A 19,002-nucleotide genomic window follows, 5' to 3' on the forward strand; every position below is an offset into this window, starting at 1 on the left:
CATCGCATGGTCTCCCGAGGCCCCCAAGTGGATAGGGCTGGAAGCGGTGGATCGCAACTGGGTTTGCGATGCGGGTTCTTGCGATGCTACCCAAGTCTGGTAAGGAGTACGGAAGAACTCTTCCTGACTATGCCCAGGGCTTCGAGTATCGATCGGAGGTCTGGTCCCATGTTGGCGCGGAGGCGTAATGGGTTCTAATGGCGGCATATCGGTAAGCGAAGCTTGCCGCGTGGGCATCGCCGCCCTCCCCCGTTTGTCCTCGTCGGTTGTCGAGGTCGAACGGTGTGGGGGAGGGGGAGGGGGCGGACCGCCCCTTTGGACCGGTACCGGGAGGTCACCCTGTATGGCAGCGATGAGCCCGGGTCCGATGGTCTGCATGAGCTCAACGAATTGAGCTTCCAGCACGGACCGTAGCGAAGCCGATAAGGAGGGATCCGCACCGAAAGGGGGTCCTCCTGCACGGACATCGCGCTCCTTCGAGGCCGAGTGCTTCTGCTTAGTAGCTTTCGGCACTTTGATGACCACTGGTGGCACTGTGGAAGGAAGAGGTACCTGAACCGAGGAGACCGGGGCAGGCACCGACGTCGAGCTCGTGGATGGTGTCGGGGTGAGCGATGCCGGTTTCACCCCACTCGATGCAGGAGGGGTCGATACCGGTTTTGCCCGAACCGGGGAGGTATCAGATGAAGTGGAGGCTGAGGGATCCTTAGCTGCGTCCATCTTGAACATCGATTCCCACAATAGGCAACGCCGCTTGAATGAGCGTGCCGTAAGGGTAGAGCAAGGCCTGCACGATTTCGGGATGTGGTCAGGGCCCAAACACTGCAAACAGCGCCAGTGAGGGTCCGTGAGTGAAATCGCGCGTTGGCACTTGCTGCACTTTTTAAACCCGGTGATTGGCCGGGACATAGGCCGGAAAATCTCCGCCGCGAGGTCGAAGCCAGTGGGCCTGAGCCACGTGGCTGGCCCGTTCGACCCGCCGGAGGAAATAATCTTCTTTTTTTTTTTTTTTTTTTTAACTGAAAAAGAAAAGTACTGTTAACTGTAATTAAAAGAAAGCGAAAACGCGGACAAGGAAGGCAAATTTAACTGAATTCAGCTAGCGCATGATGAAGTTGAACTTCTCAGCTCCGCGGAAAAGAAAGAACTGAGGAGACACGCCCGGATCTCCGGGCAGGAAGGCACCGGCGCATGCGCGGTGCGGGCATCTAGAAACTTTAAGTTTCTACAAGCAACACGTGCTTGTGAGACGTCCGTACCGGGGCTCTGTCTGATGACATCACCCACTAGTGAGAATACCTGCCTGCTTGTCCTGGGATAAACTGTATATCCTGGGCCCTTTCTCTCCTTTGTACACAATTCATTTCAGCTTCACCCCCCTCTCCATTTTTTTGTCTCCACCCCCTCCCCTATTGCTCTGGCATCTCTCTCTTCTCCTTTCCTTCCTTCCTTCCCACTCCACTCCATGGTCTGGCATCTCTATCTCCTTCCTTTCTCTCCCCCCATGCCTTGGCATATCTCTCCTCTACTATTTCTCCCTCCTTCTCTAGAACCTCCTCTTCTTTCTTTCCCTCTGGTCTGGCATTTTATGTCTCCTTAGTTTCTCTTCCCTCCCCATGCCCTGGCATCTCTTCTCCTTTCTTTCTCTCCTTCCTTCCATCTCCCCCTCCCACTCCATTATCTGGCATCTCTTCTCCTTTCTTTCTCTCCTTCCTTCCTTTCACCTGGTCTGGCATCTGTCTTATCCCCCTCCCCCATATGCCCTGACATCTCTCCCCCCCTCCATGGTCTGGTAGCTCCTTTCCCTCCCATGATCTTGGCATCTCTTTCCTCTCCTCTCCCTTGTCTTCCTTCTCCCCTCTCTCCCCCCAATTGGGTGCAGCAGCAGTAGCACTTCTCTTCCCCCTCCCCCTCCCCAATTGGTTGCAGTAGCTTTTCTCTTCCCCCTCCCCCAAAAAAAATTGGGTGCAGCAGCAGCATTTCTCTTCCCCCTCCCCTCCCTTTAGGTGCAGCAGGAGCGTTTCTCTTCCCCCTCCCCCCATTGGGTGCAGCAGCAGCATTTCTCTTCCCGTCCCTCCCATCGGCAGAGTCGCTACAGACTAAGGCAAGTTGTAAGCTTCCCTCCATCGCTGACTTATCTTCCATAGGTCAGTGACGGAAGGAAGCTTACAACTTGCTGCTTTTGCTTGCTTCGGGCCTTCATCGTTGCCAGGTCCTGCCTTCGCAGAAACAGAAAGTAGGCAAGATCCAGAAGCGAGGAAGCCCGAAGTAAAAACAGCAAGTTGTAAGATTCCCTCCATCGCTGGCTTGTCTCCCGCCTTAACCTGTAACTAACTCGTGCTCCGGGGCTCTTAACGTGTGCATGCTGGCTTCCCTACTCTTCTCTTCTCTCATCCACAGGACGTAACTTCCAGATTCGGAGGGAAGCCGGCACGCACACGTTAGAGTCCTGAAGCGTGGGTTCAAGTTGCTTGCTGGCTTAAAAAAAAAAAAAAGGCAGGAGTCAACCACAATGTTGAGCAGTGGCGGGAGCAGCAGGATTCACCGGGTGGTCTTCTAAATTAGCCAGGCGGAGCATCTGGCTAAAAGGCCCTAGAAAGAACACTGGATGTAAAAGGAGGAAATGTTTTTTAAAATCTTATAGTATGTCTGTTTCTTGATACCTGATGTTGTAAATCTTCTTGATAAGATATAATAGCCTCTTTTGAAAGCCTTGGTTTATCCTCTGGAAATATTCCTAGACATGCTCCAGTAGTGGTTTTCTGTCCAGTTAGTTGTCTACATAAAAATTAACACAGACACTAATATAAATAAGACAACAGAAACGGCATGCAGTTACTAATAAAAATTATACTAAACTTTAAAAGATACTACACTGGCAGGGGGTAAACAAACATACTCGGACAAGAAAAAGTAGTTAACTGTACCACGTATTCTATGAAAATATCATTTCAATGTGAATTTCCTATGAGCACTGTGTGTCAAGAAGATGAATCCTTCTAAAGTTTTAAAGTGCAAAAGACCTCCATTGTCGGCACCTGCTAGTTCCTGCTCTACAGTGGACCTGCAGTTCTCCTCTGCTGCATATAAAAGCTTTAATTAAGGGGTGGGGGAAAACAACTCTGGGATCAATATTCAAGACAGTTTAGCTAGACAGGAGATACTCCTTCCTTTTCAGTAGCAGCTTAAGGCAAGTTTTATTCAGATACACTAGATATTTCCTTGTCCTTGAAGAGCTTGCAATCTAAATTTTGTACTTGAGACAATGGGATGTTAAGTGATTTATCCAAGATCACAAGCAGCAGCAGTGGGACTTGAAACACCGCTAAAAGACGGGAGAGGGGAGATATGATAGAGACGTTTAAATACTTACGTGGCGTAAATGAGCATAAGTCAAGTCTCTTTCAATTGAAAGGAAACTCTGGAATGAGAGGGCATAGGATGAAGTTAAGAGGTGATAGGCTCAGGAGTAATCTAAGGAAATACTTTTTTACAGAAAGGGTGGTAGATGTGTGGAACAATCTCCCGGAAGAAGTGGTAGAGACAGAGACTGTGTGTGAATTCAAGAAAAGATAGGCACATGGGATCTCTGAGAGAGAGAAAGAGATAATGGTTACTGCAGATGGGCAGACTAGATGGGCCATCGAAAGATTAGGTTACTTACCTCTGCTAATCTTCTTTCTTGTAAATAGACTCATAAGAACATAAGATTTGCCACAGCTGAGTCAGACCAGTGGTCCATCATGCCCAGCAGTCTGTTCACGCGGCAGCCCTTAGGTCAAAGACCAGTGCCTATTTGAGTCTAGCCTTACTTGTATATGTTCTGTTCCAGCAGAAACTTATCCAACCTTGTCTTGAATCCCTGAAGGGTGCTTTCCCCTGTAACAGCCTCTGGGAGAGCGTTCCAGACCTCACCATTCTCTGGGTGAAGAACTTCTTTACGTTTGTATGAAATCTTTTCCCTTCTAACTTTAGCGAGTGCCCTCTCGTTCTCTTCACCTTTGAGAGGGTGAACAATCTCTCAGACTCTACCAAGTGAATTCCCTTCAATATCTTGAATGTTTCAATCATGTCCCTTCTCAGTCTTCTCCTTTCAAGGGAGAAGGGCCCTGTTTCTCTAGCCTCTTGTTGAACGGCAACTCCCCCAGTCCCTTAACCATTTTTGTTGCTCTTCTCTGGATCATTTCAAGTAGTACTATGTCCTTTTTCATGTACGGCAACCAGTGTTGGATGCAGTATTCCAGATGGGGGCGTACCATGGCTCGGTATAACGGCATGATAACCTTCTCAGATCCATTCATGATCCCCTTCTTAATCATTCCTAGCATTCTGTTTGCCCTTATCTCCGTCACACATTGCGTGGGCGGTTTCATTGACTTGTCTACAAGTACTTCCAAGTCTCTTTCCTGGGGCGCTCTCCGAGTATAGCACCGGATATCCTGTATTTGTGCATATGATTTTTGTTACTGATATGCATCACCTTGCACTTATCCATGTTGAACCTCATTTGCCATTTCGTGGCCCATTCTTCGAGCGTATTTATGTCTCTTTGTAGGTCTTCGCAATCATTCTGTGTCCTCACTACTCTGAATAACTTTGTATCGTCTGCAAATTTAATCACCTCACTCATCATGCCAAATTTCTAGGTCATTTATAAATATGTTGAAGAGCACAGGCCCGACTCTGGAATCTTCACCACAGGGTTTGGGCATCCTTTCTAGCTTTGAGCTGCAGGTACCCCAAAACAAACCTTAGCCCCTCCTTAGGTATACACATCCTGTCACATGCCCTGGAATTAGTCTGTACATAAGCTAGATACACCTAAGAATAAACAGGAAACAAGAAAGAGAGGGGTATGGGGACTCCCCGCTACATGTTAATTCTGCTCATGAGAAACAAATACATAACAATTATCGCCAAAAGCCAAACTTCGTGTAACTTGAAACAAGAACAAATGCATAACTTTGGAAAATGAGACACAGCCTGAGGATGCAGTTCTCAGTGAGGCTGGTCAAGACAGAAATCCAACTTACCAGTAACTGGCAGGCGATCTGCGAAACAGACAGAATAGATGGGCGGGTGTGAAGATTCCAGAGTCTATTTACAAAAAAGAAGATTAGCAGAGGTAAGTAACCTAATCTTTCTTTCTTGTACAATAAACTCTGGAATCTTCACAGGGACGTATCAAAGCAATCCCAACACATCAGGGGGGGCCCGATGAGCTCACCGCCAGGACTGACGCCCCAAAAGCTGCATCTTGCTTAGCCGCCACATCAAGTCGGTAAAACTTGGTAAAGAAACATAGAAACATAGAAGGTGACGGCAGATAAGGGCCAAGGCCCATCAAGTCTGCCCACATCAATGACCCTCCCCTACCTCTCTTTGCGAAGAGATCCCACCTTTCGATCCCATTTAGCTTTAAAATCAGGCACACTGCTGGCCTCAATCACCTGCATCGGAAGACCATTCCATCGATCCACCACCCTCTCGGTGAAGAAGTATTTCCTGGTGTCGCCATGCAATGTCCCTCCCCTGATCTTCCATGGATGCCCTCGTGTTGACGTGGGTTCCTTGAAGAAGAAGATATCCTCCCCCACCTCGATACGGCGCGTGAGGTACTTGAATGTCTCGATCATGTCCCCCCTCTCCCTGCGTTCCTCAAGGGAGTAGAGCTGCAGTTTATTCAGGTATGAAGCGAGGCCCACGTGGCCCATAAGCCACTCTGCAAATCTCCTTAGGAGAAACAGTAGTTGACTAGGCCCAAGAGGAAGCCATTCCTCTGGAAAAATGAGCCTTTACCCCAAGGGGAGGCTTCTTTCCTGCTGATACATAAGCAACGGAAATGGTTGCACGGATCCATCAAGAGATGGTAGCCTTGGAAGCAGGCCGGCCCCTGCGAGCGGGACCTGCCAGGATAAACAGATGATCCTAAAGACAGAAGTCAATGGTGGTCTCCAGGGATCCCCAAAGGAGACCACAACACCAGAACCGTAGACTAGGAGCCTGAGGGAGCGAAGGTGGGCAACCAGACTTCCTGATTGACTTGGAAAACCACTGTCAGGAGAAAAGGCGGCACCGTCCGTAAGCAAACCGCAGAATCCGTGATAACGGAGAAACTGGTCTCTGCATGAAAGAGCTTGCAGCTCTGAAACCCTACGTGCAGAAGTGACCGCTACTAGGAAGACGGTCTTGATGGTCAGATCCTTCAGAGAGATCTGATCCAGGGGTTCATAGGATGGACTAGCCAGTGAGTGGAGAACCAAGTTCAAATTCCACATAGGGCAAGGCAGCTGCAAAGGTGGCCTCAACCTGCCCCCCCCCCCCAAGAAACGGCCAACGTCCGTATAAGACGCCAGAGAACCTCTGACAGTAGCGGGATCCAACCCTGAAAGGTCAAAGGTCAGATGGCCCCAAAGCCAGTGCTTGATCCATCTGTCCATTGTCAAAAGCTTTTTGGGAACCCAAAGACATCATTTACCTCGATTTTCAAAAGGCTTTCGACAAGGTGCCACATGAAAGGCTGCTTAGGAAGCTGTGGAACCACGGGGTGGGAGGGGCTGTGCACAGATGGATCAAGCACTGGTTGTCGGGTAGACTGCAGAGGGTCGGAGTAAAGGGCCAATATTCTGACTGGCGGGGAGTCACGAGCGGTGTGCCACGGGGATCGGTGCTGGGGCCGTTACTCTTCAACATATTTATCAATGACCTGGAAAAGGAGGCAAAGTGCGAGGTTATAAAATTTGCAGACGATACCAAACTGTGCGGCAGAGTTAGGTCTAGGGAGGAGTGTGAGGACCTGCAAAGGGACCTGGACAAGCTGGAAGACTGGGTAAACAAATGGCAAATGCGCTTTAACGTGGAAAAATGCAAGGTCATGCATATAGGGAAAAAGAACCCGTTGTTCAACTACAAATTGGGGGGGGGCATTGTTGGGAGACAGCAGACTTGAGAGAGACTTGGGTGTGCTGGTGGATGCATCACTGAAGCCATCTGCACAGTGCGCAGCAGCCTCGAAAAAAGCCAACAGGATGCTGGGCATCATAAAGAGGGGCATAACAACCAGGACGCGGGAAGTCATCATGCCATTGTATCGAGCGATGGTGCGTCCACATCTGGAATACTGCGTTCAGTATTCGTCGCCGCACCTCAAGAAGGACATGGCGGTACTTGAGAGAGTCCAAAGGAGAGCAACGAAACTGGTAAGAGGGCTGGAACACTGCCCATACGCCGAGAGGTTGGATAGGCTGGGGCTCTTCTCTCTGGAAAAAAGGAGGCTCAGGGGAGATATGATAGAGACCTTCAAGATCATGAGGGGCATAGAGAGGGTGGATAGGGACAGATTCTTCAGACTGAGGGGGACAACAAGTACAAGGGGGCATTCGGAGAAACTGAAGGGAGATAGGTTTAAAACAAATGCAAGGAAGTTTTTCTTCACCCAAAGGGTCGTGGACACTTGAAATGCACTACCAGAGGAAGTGATCAGGCAGAGTACGGTACAGGGATTCAAACAGGGATTGGACGGATTCCTGAGGGATAAAGGGATCGTGGGATACTGAGAGAGGTGCTGGGATGTAACACAAGTATAGAAAGCTAACCAGGTAATAAGTATAGAAAGCCAACCAGGTCGTGCATGTGCAAGACCGGAGGGTTAGGACTTTGATGGGAAGATAGGACTTCAATGAGAGGGGAAGATGGCAAGGGGGCCCCTTCTGGTGATTCAGATAGGTCGTGACCTGTTTGGGCCTCCGCGGGAGCGGACTGCTGGGCAGGATGGACCTATGGTCTGACCCGGCGGAGGCACTGCTCATGTTCTTATGGTCTCGAACGCCATCATGAAGGACCATAGTCCCGGGTCCAGAATCTGACAACTGAGAAAGTCTGCCTGAAAGTATGCCTGCCACGTGGGCTACGGACAAAGCCACCAGATGCCTTTCTGCCCAGGAAAAGAGCATCCAAGCTTCCAGATTCAGAAGAGGACTCTTTGTGTCCCCCTGATAGTTGACACAAGCCACCACTGTCAAACTGTTGGAGAACACCCGAACTGCCTTCCAATGGAGATACTGTTGAAATCTCAATAAGGCCAGCCTGATCGTTTGACGTTCCAGGTGATTGATGGACCATATGCTCTCTAGCACCGTCCACCAGCCTTGTGCTGGGACAGTTCTGCACATTGCCCCCCAACCGGACAGGCTTGCGTCCGCTGGCAGGGTCCAACAGTCCATGTCCCACAGAGGAAGCCCTCTGTCCAGCATCACAGGATTCAGCCACCACTGCATGCTGCTGCGCAGTGCCGCCAACCAAGGCAGCTTCACACCCAACAAATCCTGCTGGCGGTCTAATAGAGCCAGGAGAGACATCTGAAGAGGATGAAGGCAAGCTCTGGCCCACAGAATCACATCTATGGTCAAAACCATGAGACCCATGACTTGCAGGTACTGCCAGGCCGTCGGCACCTGAACCTGGAGTCCGGCAGAAACACCTGGGTCTTGTCCGTGTGGAACCGGACTCACACATATTCCAATTCCTGAGTTGGTTCTATTTCAGTGGTTCCCAACCCTGTCCTGGAGGACCACTAGGCCAATCGAGTTTTCAGGCTATCCCTAATGAATATGCGTGCGAGAGGTTTGCATAAAATGGAAGTAACAGGCATACAAATCTGCTCCATGCATATTCATAGGGCTAGCCTGAAAACCCGATTGGCCTGGTGGTCATCCAGGACAGGGTTGGGAACCACTGTTCTAGATGGCTCTTCTTCATGCTGATCACCTAGCTGAGACATTCTAGCAACTGCACCACCTGGTGAACCACTCGGCAGCCCTCCTCCACTGAGAGGGCCCTGATCAGCTGGTCATCTAGGTACAGATGCACTAGCATTCACTGCAAGCGCAGCTGGGCAGCCACCACCACCACTATGATCTTCGTGAAGGATCATGGCGCTGTTGCCAGCCCGAAGGGTAGAGCTGTGAATTGAAAGTGCTGACCGAGAACATGAAATCATAGAAACCTTCTTTGCTCCTGAAAAATTGGGATGTGGAGGTATGCTTCCGGGAGACTCAGGGAAGCCAAGAATTCTCCTGGCGTTACTGCCACCAGAACTGAACAAACTGTTTCCATATGGAAACATGGAACTCTGAGAAAGGCATTCACGGATTCTAGGTCCAGAATAGTCCTCCAATCTTTGGATCCTTTCTTTGGAATGATGAAGTAAATCGAGTATTTCCCTGCACCCAAGTCTTCGTCTGGAACCAGTTCTATCGCTGCCAGATCTAGCAATCTTTGAACCGTGGCCTGAACGTGCCAGGCTCGTTCCAGATTTTCCATGGGTGATGACAGGAAAAAATCTGATGGAGGTCAGGGGAAAAAAACTCTGCAATCTGATACCTTCTCTGAGCACTTTGAGGACCCATTAGCCCGAAGTCACCCTCTGCCACTCTGGTAGGTAGGCCGAAAGACAACCCCCTCCCCCACCCCACCCCGATCCGAGGGAGAGGCGCCAGAAGCCAAGCATCAGAACTGCTTCTTAGAGGGGGCAGGTAAGTTTTTATGCCGGACCGCCAAAGTGAGGGCTGGATGGGGAACCAAAACGTTGGCCTGTCGCCGGGGACCCAGTGGGCTGGCGAGAGCACCAACAGGGATGAAAAATCTGCTGGCCCAACTCTATGCCAGGTGAGGCTTAGAACCGGGTAGCACCTTCGGCTTATGGTTCTGAACACAGGTCATCCAGACCCTAACCAAACAAGAGTAAACCTTTGCAAGGCATCCTGTGCAGCAGAGCCTTGGAGAAAAATCACAGGACCACCGATTGAACCGCAGAATTCACCGTGTTGACACTGAATAAGTTTCAAGCTCAGCAAAAAACTTTCATCATGTCATAAAGAGCATCCGCCCAACAATTCACCATGGAAACCAGGAGATCCGGTCCTGAAGGACAACCTCCTCGGGATCTTGGTGCAATAAAATATAACACGCACCATCAACAAAGGAGGTGGCTGCAGCATCTCTCACTGCTACCACCGCGGAAATGAAAAAGGCGCTTGAGGATGAAATTTGCTCGTTTGTCCCGAACATCCTTCAGGACAACCCCTCCATCCAAGGTAAAGGAAGTGCGCTGAATGACCTGTGCCACAGCCAAAACCACTGCCTGCGAAGCTAGGGAGGTGAATTTCTGGCCCCTGGAAAACAAATGCACCAAGCACCTGTAAGGGTCCCAGGCCTCTGAGAGAATCCTAGTTAAATCCAGATTGTCCGGAAAGGAAGCGGACAGCAGACGTTGAAATCTCATGAAGGAACATACAGCTTATTCCTGGTTGTCTGAAAACAGGTTCAGGAACCATAGGACTCAGAAATAAGGGCAGGCAAACAGCCAGTCTTAAATAGCCTGCGCATAGCCGGGGCAGGACCAAGGACTGGGGACTCACTGGCAAAGGAATCCCAAAGATCTGCTAGAGTAGTCACATCTGTAGACGCTGCCGAGGAAACCTGTGACAGCAAAGGTACAGGGAGAGGGACCTTGGGGTGATAGTGTCCGAAAATCTAAAGGCAAAAAAAACCAGTGTGACATAGTGGTGGCTGCTGCACGAAGGATGCTGGGTTGTTTAAAGAGAGGCGTAGCCAGTAGAAGAAAGAAGGTATTGATGCCCCGTATTGTGTTCAGTTTTGGAGACCGTATCTGGCAAAGGACATAAGAAGACTTGAAGCAGTCCAGAGGAGGGCGACAAAAATGATAGGAGGCTTGCGTCAGAAGACATATGAGGAGAGACTGGAAGCCCTGAATATGTATACCCTAGAGGAAAAAAGGGACAGGGGAGATATGATTCAGACGTTCAAATACTTGAAGGGTATTAACGTAGAACAAAATCTTTTCCAGAGAAAGGAAAATGATAAAACAGAGGACATAATTTGAGGTTGAGGGGTGGTAGATTCAAGAGCAATATTAGGAAATTCTACTTTACAGAGAGAGTGGTAGATGCCTGAAATGCGCTCCCGAGAGAGGTGGTGGAGAGTAAAACGGTGATTGAGTTCAAAGAAACGTGAGATGAACACAGAGGATCTAGAATCAGAAAATAATATTAAATAATGAACTAAGGCCAGTACTGGGCAGACTTGCATGGTCTGTGTCTGTATATGGCCGTTTGGGGATGGATGGGCTGGAGAAGGCTTCAATGGCTGGGAGGGTTTAGATGGGCTGGAGTAGGTTTTAACAGAGGTTTCGACAGTTGGAATCCAAGCACAGTACCAGGTAGAGCTTTGGATTCTTGCCCAGAAATAGCTAAGAAGAAAAAATGTTAAAAATTTAAATTGAATCAGGTTGGGCAGACTGGATGGACCATTCAGGTCTTTATCTGCCGTCATCTACTATGTTACTATGTTACTCTTTTCCTCTTACTTTTACTTACTTGCCTCACAAAAAGGTCTGATACCCTTACAATATATCCTTTCAGTTTTGCCCACTGCATTTCTATTCCTTCCAGACGTTCCCATCCAGACAACAACTCCTTGACATAAAGTTCATTTTTTTTAAAAGTCTAGAACCTTCACTTTTGAATGAGCCCTCTCTATAGCCATCTCATTATTAAACCATACCATGCAGTGATCACTGGATGCCAGATGATCACCCATTATGACATCAGAAACACTTTCCCAGTTTGACCCAATCCCACACGGGTTCCATTACCAACTGCTGGAACAGTTCTCCTTGCAGAGAATCCAGGATCTCCCTACTTCTAGAAGACCCCATAATAGGGATACCCCAATCAAAATCTAGAATATTAAAATCACCTATTAGTAAAACTTCCCCCTTTTTTAGATATATTCTGAATGTCTACTACTAAATCTCTGTCCACTTCTTCCATCTGTGAAGGAGGCCTGTATATTAAACCAATATAAATAGTTTTATTATTTCCTCTTTCCAAATTGATCCACAATGCCTCTTCCTTGCCCTGCAAATCCTGAAATTGTGTGGCTTAACATGATCATTAATTAATCCAAGGTGAAGCTGTTAGTTCACCCTTTCAACCTTGTGTCCAAAGGACAGTGTAACATTTATTTTCAAACCCTCAGAGACGCCACCAGAAGATCACATCATCATGTCCTCTGGCTTTACGCACCTGATCCTCATCGGGTCAATATATAGTGTGTGTGCTTAATTTTTATCTATTTTTGACTTTTTTAATTTATTCTAAAACAATAAATAGTTTTAAAGAGTATTATTGTGTACTTAGCTTCACTGGTGGTTGTTGGTTAGCAAGGGATTAAAGAGCCAACATGTTTCACCCGTGGAGGGGGTTTCTTCAGGGCTACCATCCCTGCAATAAGAAATCCTCACTTTAATCGGAGAAACACCAAGTAATATACTTCAACATCATGCACACTATAATAAATAGCCATACATGCCTACCTTTTAAGTACCAATTGTTTTTCCACGATATGACCACCCGATTTAAGTCTTTTAACATGGCCGCGGCGTGGTACAGAACTCCCTTATATCTCCCTAAACCCGGAAGTGAGATGTAAAGGGGAGGGGCTAATCGCCCGATCCCTTTCATCACCCCTAGACCTAAGGGATACTTTTCAAGTAATAATCAATCTTTAACTCTCCCAGTAACATTTATGGGGGGGATATCTTAAAGCTCCCAGTGAGAATCACAGGAGGGATGACCATTCTAATTCAAGATTTAACCCATGGGGAACCACAGTGTCTAGGCGATATATCCACCTTTGCTCCAGATAATTTAATTTAGCCTCCCAATCTCCCTCCATTCCTTGGGTGTTCAAGGTTTCCAGCACCCTCCACCTAATATGGGTGACCTCATGTTTCTTAGACTGGGAGAGTTAAAGATTGATTATTACTTGAAAAGTATCCCTTAGGTCTAGGGGTGATGAAAGGGATCGGGCGATTAGCCCCTCCCCTTTACATCTCACTTCCGGGTTTAGGGAGATATAAGGGAGTTCTGTACCACGCCGCGGCCATGTTAAAAGACTTAAATCGGGTGGTCATATCGTGGAAAAACAATTGGTACTTAAAAGGTAGGCATGTATGGCTATTTATTATAGTGTGCATGATGTTGAAGTATATTACTTGGTGTTTCTCCGATTAAAGTGAGGATTTCTTATTGCAGGGATGGTAGCCCTGAAGAAACCCCCTCCACGGGTGAAACATGTTGGCTCTTTAATCCCTTGCTAACCAACAACCACCAGTGAAGCTAAGTACACAATAATACTCTTTAAAACTATTTATTGTTTTAGAATAAATTAAAAAAGTCAAAAATAGATAAAAATTAAGCACACACACTATATATTGACCCGATGAGGATCAGGTGCGTAAAGCCAGAGGACATGATGATGTGATCTTCTGGTGGCGTCTCTGAGGGTTTGAAAATAAATGTTACACTGTCCTTTGGACACAAGGTTGAAAGGGTGAACTAACAGCTTCACCTTGGATTAATTAGTGATATTGCCTTGTGGAAAGAACAAACTTGTATACAAGCCAGATATATCAATTAACATGATCATTAACATACTGTCTTTCCTGAACAGATTATAGTTCAGTATAACTACATCCCAGTCATGGGTATTCGTGATTGCTACTATATCCAACTCATCTTCTTCCATCACAGCTTCTAGATCCAGAATCTTGCTTCCCATACTTTGAGTATTAGTATATAGAGAATGACATGGTAACTATTACCCGCGGGTAACACGCTGGCACAGGAGAAATAATTAACTGGTTGCTGTGGGGCGCTGAATGGCCTTGTCCCTGACATTGCTTGGGGAGGTAAGTAGGGCTCGCGGCGGGGTTCAAATAGGAGGGAGGGAAGGATGGGGATTTGGCTGCATGGCGGGTGTGGGTGCTCGGGGGAGGGGGAAGGGGGTGCTCTCTCAAGGGTTCTGCTGCACAAGGGATAGAAAGGAGGGAAGGGAAACTGCCGGCAAATCCCGGGATTAGGGCTTATTTTGGGGATATGGCTTATAATAAGACCTACCCTGAAAATCCTGCTAGGGCTTATTTTCGGGGTAGGTCTCATTTTCGGGGAAACATGGTATCTCTCCTAACATCTTGGATTTTGGCACCAGACAGACAGCATACCTCCCAGGACATCATGTCTGATCTGCAGATGGATGCTTCTGTACCCCTCAGAAAGGAATTGCCAACCACCACTACTTTACACCTCCTAGTGGTCATAGAGCCAGCAATTTGGGGGATTTCAAGCTTTGGTTCTTCCTCTCCCTGGGATGCTCTCATCTCTTCTATATCCAGGGCAGTATACCAGTTCTTCAGTTCAAGGGCAGGTAGAGTCACAGTACCAATCTTGCAGGGGTCCGTCATCTTGAGTGCACATTGAGTGAAGAAATATTTCCTCTGGTTTGTTTTAAATCTTCTACTTAGTAGCTTCACCACATGCCCCCCCTAGTCCTAGTATGTTTGGAAAGAGTAAATGAGCAATTCACATCTACCTGTTCCACTCCACGACTTCTATCATTATCTCCCCTGAGCCATCTCTTCTCCAAGCTGAACAGTCTAGCTGCTTTAGCCCTTCCACACAAGAAAGTCATCCAAATCCCTTTTATCATTTCCATTACCCTTCTCTGTACCTTTTCTAATTCTGCACAGAGTATTTGAGGTACGACCGCACCATGAAGCGATGCTTATACAAGGGCATTATAACTTTCTCATCTGTGTATTTCATTCCTTTCTTGATAATTCCTAACCTTGCCTTTGCTTTCTTAGCCACCACTGCACACTGAGCTGATAGTTTATTTATTGATAGTATTTATATACCACTTATAACCTAAGTGGTTTACATGCAGGTACTCAAACATTTTTTCCCTGTCTTGGTGGGCTCAAACTCTATCTAATATACCTCGGGTATTGGGGGATTATGTGACTTGCCCAGGTTCACAAGGAGCAGCATGGGATTTGAACCCATAACTTCAGGGTGCTGAGGCTATAGCTCAAACCATTGCCCTGCATATCCTCAACAATGACAACTAGATCCTTTTCCTAGGCAGCAACACCTAATAAATAAAACACTTCAAAATTACCATGAATACTATTAAAGCCATCAATTGATTAGGAGGGTAGGAAGGCTTAAACACAGAAATGTGAAGAAAAGATCAGCTTCTTGAGGGCGACAAAAGAAAAGTTATGTCATAATAGACAAAAATGAACTGAGGGGAGTCATGGGACCACTTACAGAGTGACAACTGTCCCTCATGGACTCTGGTGAAGTTAATAATGCACTTGAAGACAATATAATGTTTAACCTCATATAGACAAACATCCAGTAACATTGCAAATTAGCTAAAATTACTAATGACTCAGATGTGATCATTAGGGCTGTACCGAATATTTATATCTGATTTGATTCGGCCCAGAATACATTTTTCATATTTGACCAAATAGTGATTTAAATTCAAATATGAATAATCTGGGTATTTACTATGCTAAATCTACTTAAATAAACACAATCTCTGATTTCACATTGTTTTATTATTTATGTTAAAGTTCAATGCCCTAATTCATATTCAGCATTTATATTTGGCCGAATATTTTTCATTAATTGTATTTGGCTGAATATATGATTTGGTACAGCTCTATTGATAATGGAATAACAAAAAAATAAAAATAAAAAATAATCGGTAAAGGCGTTTTTAATGGAATTAGTTCCAACATGCAATATAACTAAAATACCACAAGTTTTATAACAGCTACAGTATAAGTAATCCATTCAAAAACTATATATAATACATACGCAGGCTGGGTCTGGATTACCGGCTGATTGGGAACACTAGCTAATGCTGGATGGGGCAAACCTGTTGATCCAGGGCCATCTAAAAAAATAAATAATTTGATTAATAAATGCATATTTTTATAAAGCACTATTGTTCAGCAATATATTTAACATCCTAACCACATGGCAAATGAAATCAAATTTTGTTTCGCTAGCTGTCCTGGCTGTGTCGGGGGAAAACTTCAATTCATATGTGCACAAATGGTGTACAGCAAGCCCAGTCGTAAAAAAGCATCCAGTTCCTTTATTTCCAGTGTGTGTCATTTCCGGGTACAGTGATACCTTGGTTTGCGAGCATAATTCGTTCCAGAAACATGCTCGTAATCCAAAGTGCTCATATATCAAAGCAAAGTTCCCCATAGGCCATAATGGCAACTCAGATGAATGGTTCCACTGACTTAGGTACATCTCTCCGACCCAACCCCCGAGCCGAGCTGACACCCAAACCCCAATCCGACTCATATCTCTTCTTCTGTCTTCCCCCACTGCTGCTCATGAGAATCTTGGAGAGGGTGAGAGCCAGAAGGCCTTGAGTATGCGCAAATGCTCAAGGCCCAACAGCGAACCGGCAGCAGGTACTTTCAGCACCGGCGCATGGGTAAGGACAGGGCCGGTCAGTGGGGGGAGGAGGCGATCTCAGTCGTGAAGGGAGGGAGCAGTGCCAGTGGCCTCTGGGGAGCAGCAAAGCCAGGGTGGGGGCTCGCAAATTGAGTCAACGCTTGGTTTGTGAGTTACGATTTGCTCGTCTTGCAAAACACGCACAAACTGCGTTACTCACAAACCGAGGTTTGACTGTATTATGAAAAAAAAATGCACATCATTCAATCCTTTGATTTAACCCCTTCAGCCAATGTATAAATCCATTTTTGCTCTAATTGGTATAATCTTTTCTTCAAATTGCCCCTATGTTGTGAAATTTCAATATGGTTCAGAACAGAACACGAACTCTTCAAATGTATGATTTTTCAAAATACATTGCCTCATAATAATAATAATAACAACAACTTTATTTTTGTATATCGCAATACATAACAGTTCTAAGCGGTTCACAATAAAGAGACAACTGACAACCAGTGAAGTACAAGGAGCAAAAAGGTAAAAAGAAAGTTATGCGGTAACAAATTTGTCAAAGAGATAGGTCTTTACTAATTTCTTAAAAGAATGATAAAAAGATGCTTTTGAAATAGTTTTACTTAGCCAAGTATTCATTTTACCAGCATGAAATTAAAAAGTCCTGTCTAAGAATCTCTTATAACTCTAGGCAAGATTTCAGTGTAGGGTAAGCAAATATACTAAATCTACGAATACATTCAGTAGTATGAGTCAGCTAAAAATGGGAGGAAAAGAAAATTGGGGTCAAGCCAGTTAAGGTTTTGAAACAGATGCAAGAAAATTTGAAAATAAAAATTCTTGCCTCCACTGGTGACCAATGCAATTGTCTATAATAAGGACCAACATGATCTGTTTTTTTTCAAGCCCAAAATGAGGCTGACAGCTGAATTCTGAATGATGCGTCTACTTCTTTCTTATGGTTTATATTATATATAAAGCCCAGTCCCCCCCCCAGCTTCCATCCTCCTCTTAGGATTCACATCCATACCCGGCAAAAATGAAGCATTACCACACAATGGCAACAGATCAGTCAAGTGAGGAGCACAGCCCAACCAAGCAAACCCATGCACTCTGCAATGGTCGCAAAAGAACATTATCTTGCAAGCCCCGAGGTGTTGTCCCACGAGTCAAATGCAACAAGGAAAGGAAAGTATAAGGGGCATAATACTCCCGCTTGAAAGATACCGGTGTAAACTGAGATAGGGATAGGATCCAGTCCCCTACATAATGTAAGAGGCACGCATACAACTGAAGAACGGGGAAGCCCAGTCCCCCCCCCCCCCAGCTTCCATCCTCCTCTTAGGATACACATCACATTATGTAGGGGACTGGATCCTATCTCCCATTCCATAACCTTCCGCAAAAAAACTTCGAGCGATCTATTCTGGTCCAAATTCCTCAACCAACTCTCCTCCAATCCTAAGCCTACAGACTCCGAATCCTATTGGCGCAACTAGATCTCCCTCTCCGAATCCATTTACCATTCCCTTGCTCCAATATCCACTAAAACCATCTCCTACTCCCGAAAGGCCCCCTGGTACCTACCGCTTCACAGAGAACTGAAACAGAAATGTTGCGCTCTGGAGCGCAAATGGAAAAAATCTAAATCCCCTTCAGATAGACAGACCTGGAGAGTCAATATCAAACTCTACAATTCAATACTAAAAAAAGCCAGGAAGAACTTCTTCAGAGATAAGATCTCCAGATTCAACAACCAGATCAGTGCGTTGTTTAACATTTGGTGCTCCTTAACTACAAAAAAGGACCCATCCTTGCTCCCCTCGTCTCTATCAGCCGATGTCCTAGCAAAATTCTTCAATGAAAAGGTTACCACCCTAAGATGCTCCTTCCCTCCTACATTCTCATACAACTCCCTGACCTCTACTGACCTCAACCCTACCCTACCTGTCTCCAATCCCATTCCAGCTGACAGATCCTGGACCGTCTTTGAGCTTGTTTCCAAATCGCAAATCTCCAAACTCTGCCTCAAACTAAAAACTTGCAAGTGTACCTTGGATCCTTTCCCCTCCTACCTATTTGAGAATATCTCTACACAGGCCATCATAGAAACATAGAAAGATGATGGCAGATAAGGGCCATATAGCCCATCAAGTCTGCCCACACTATTTACCCACCCCCTTAAGTCTTCTGACCCCTTAAGTATAATTGTAATTATACTGTCACTCTACTGACCCGCTCATTCAAGTCCTAGTGACCCTATCCCTTGGCATGACCCCGTAGGGATCCCACATGGGTATCCCATTTGTTCTTGAAGTCTGGGATGCTGCGTGCCTCGACCACCTGCACTGGAAGCTTGTTCCAATGCTCGATCACTCTCTCCGTGAAGAAGTACTTCCTTGCATCTCCACGAAACTTCCCTCCCCTGAGTTTGAGCGGATGTCCTCTTGTGGTCGAGGGTCCCCTGAGAAGAAAGATATCCTCTTCCACCTCGACCCGTCCCGTGATGTACTTAAATGTCTCAATCATGTCTCCCCTCTCCCTACGCTCTTCAAGAGTGTAGAGCTGCAATTTGCTCAGTCTTTCCTCGTACGGGAGACCCTTTAGCCCCGAGACCATCCTGGTGGCCATCCGCTGAACC

General features: G+C 46.4%; 1 protein-coding gene across 9 annotated transcripts in view; it reads right to left on the minus strand.

Moving 5' to 3' along the window:
* CSPP1 (centrosome and spindle pole associated protein 1) overlaps positions 1–19,002 on the minus strand; it is a 328,816-nt gene that overhangs the window by 131,940 nt on the left and 177,874 nt on the right. For all 9 annotated transcript variants that reach the window (XM_033933355.1, XM_033933359.1, XM_033933354.1 and 6 more), the window contains 2 exons: positions 15,753–15,831; positions 2,664–2,778 (listed from right to left, as the gene is read on the minus strand). In XM_033933355.1, coding sequence (XP_033789246.1) covers positions 2,664–2,778; positions 15,753–15,831 — 194 coding nt within the window. The remainder of the gene's footprint in view (positions 1–2,663; positions 2,779–15,752; positions 15,832–19,002) is intronic.

This window comes from Geotrypetes seraphini, chromosome 2 (genome assembly GCF_902459505.1).
Source record: "Geotrypetes seraphini chromosome 2, aGeoSer1.1, whole genome shotgun sequence".
NCBI classification, from domain to species: domain Eukaryota; kingdom Metazoa; phylum Chordata; class Amphibia; order Gymnophiona; family Dermophiidae; genus Geotrypetes; species Geotrypetes seraphini.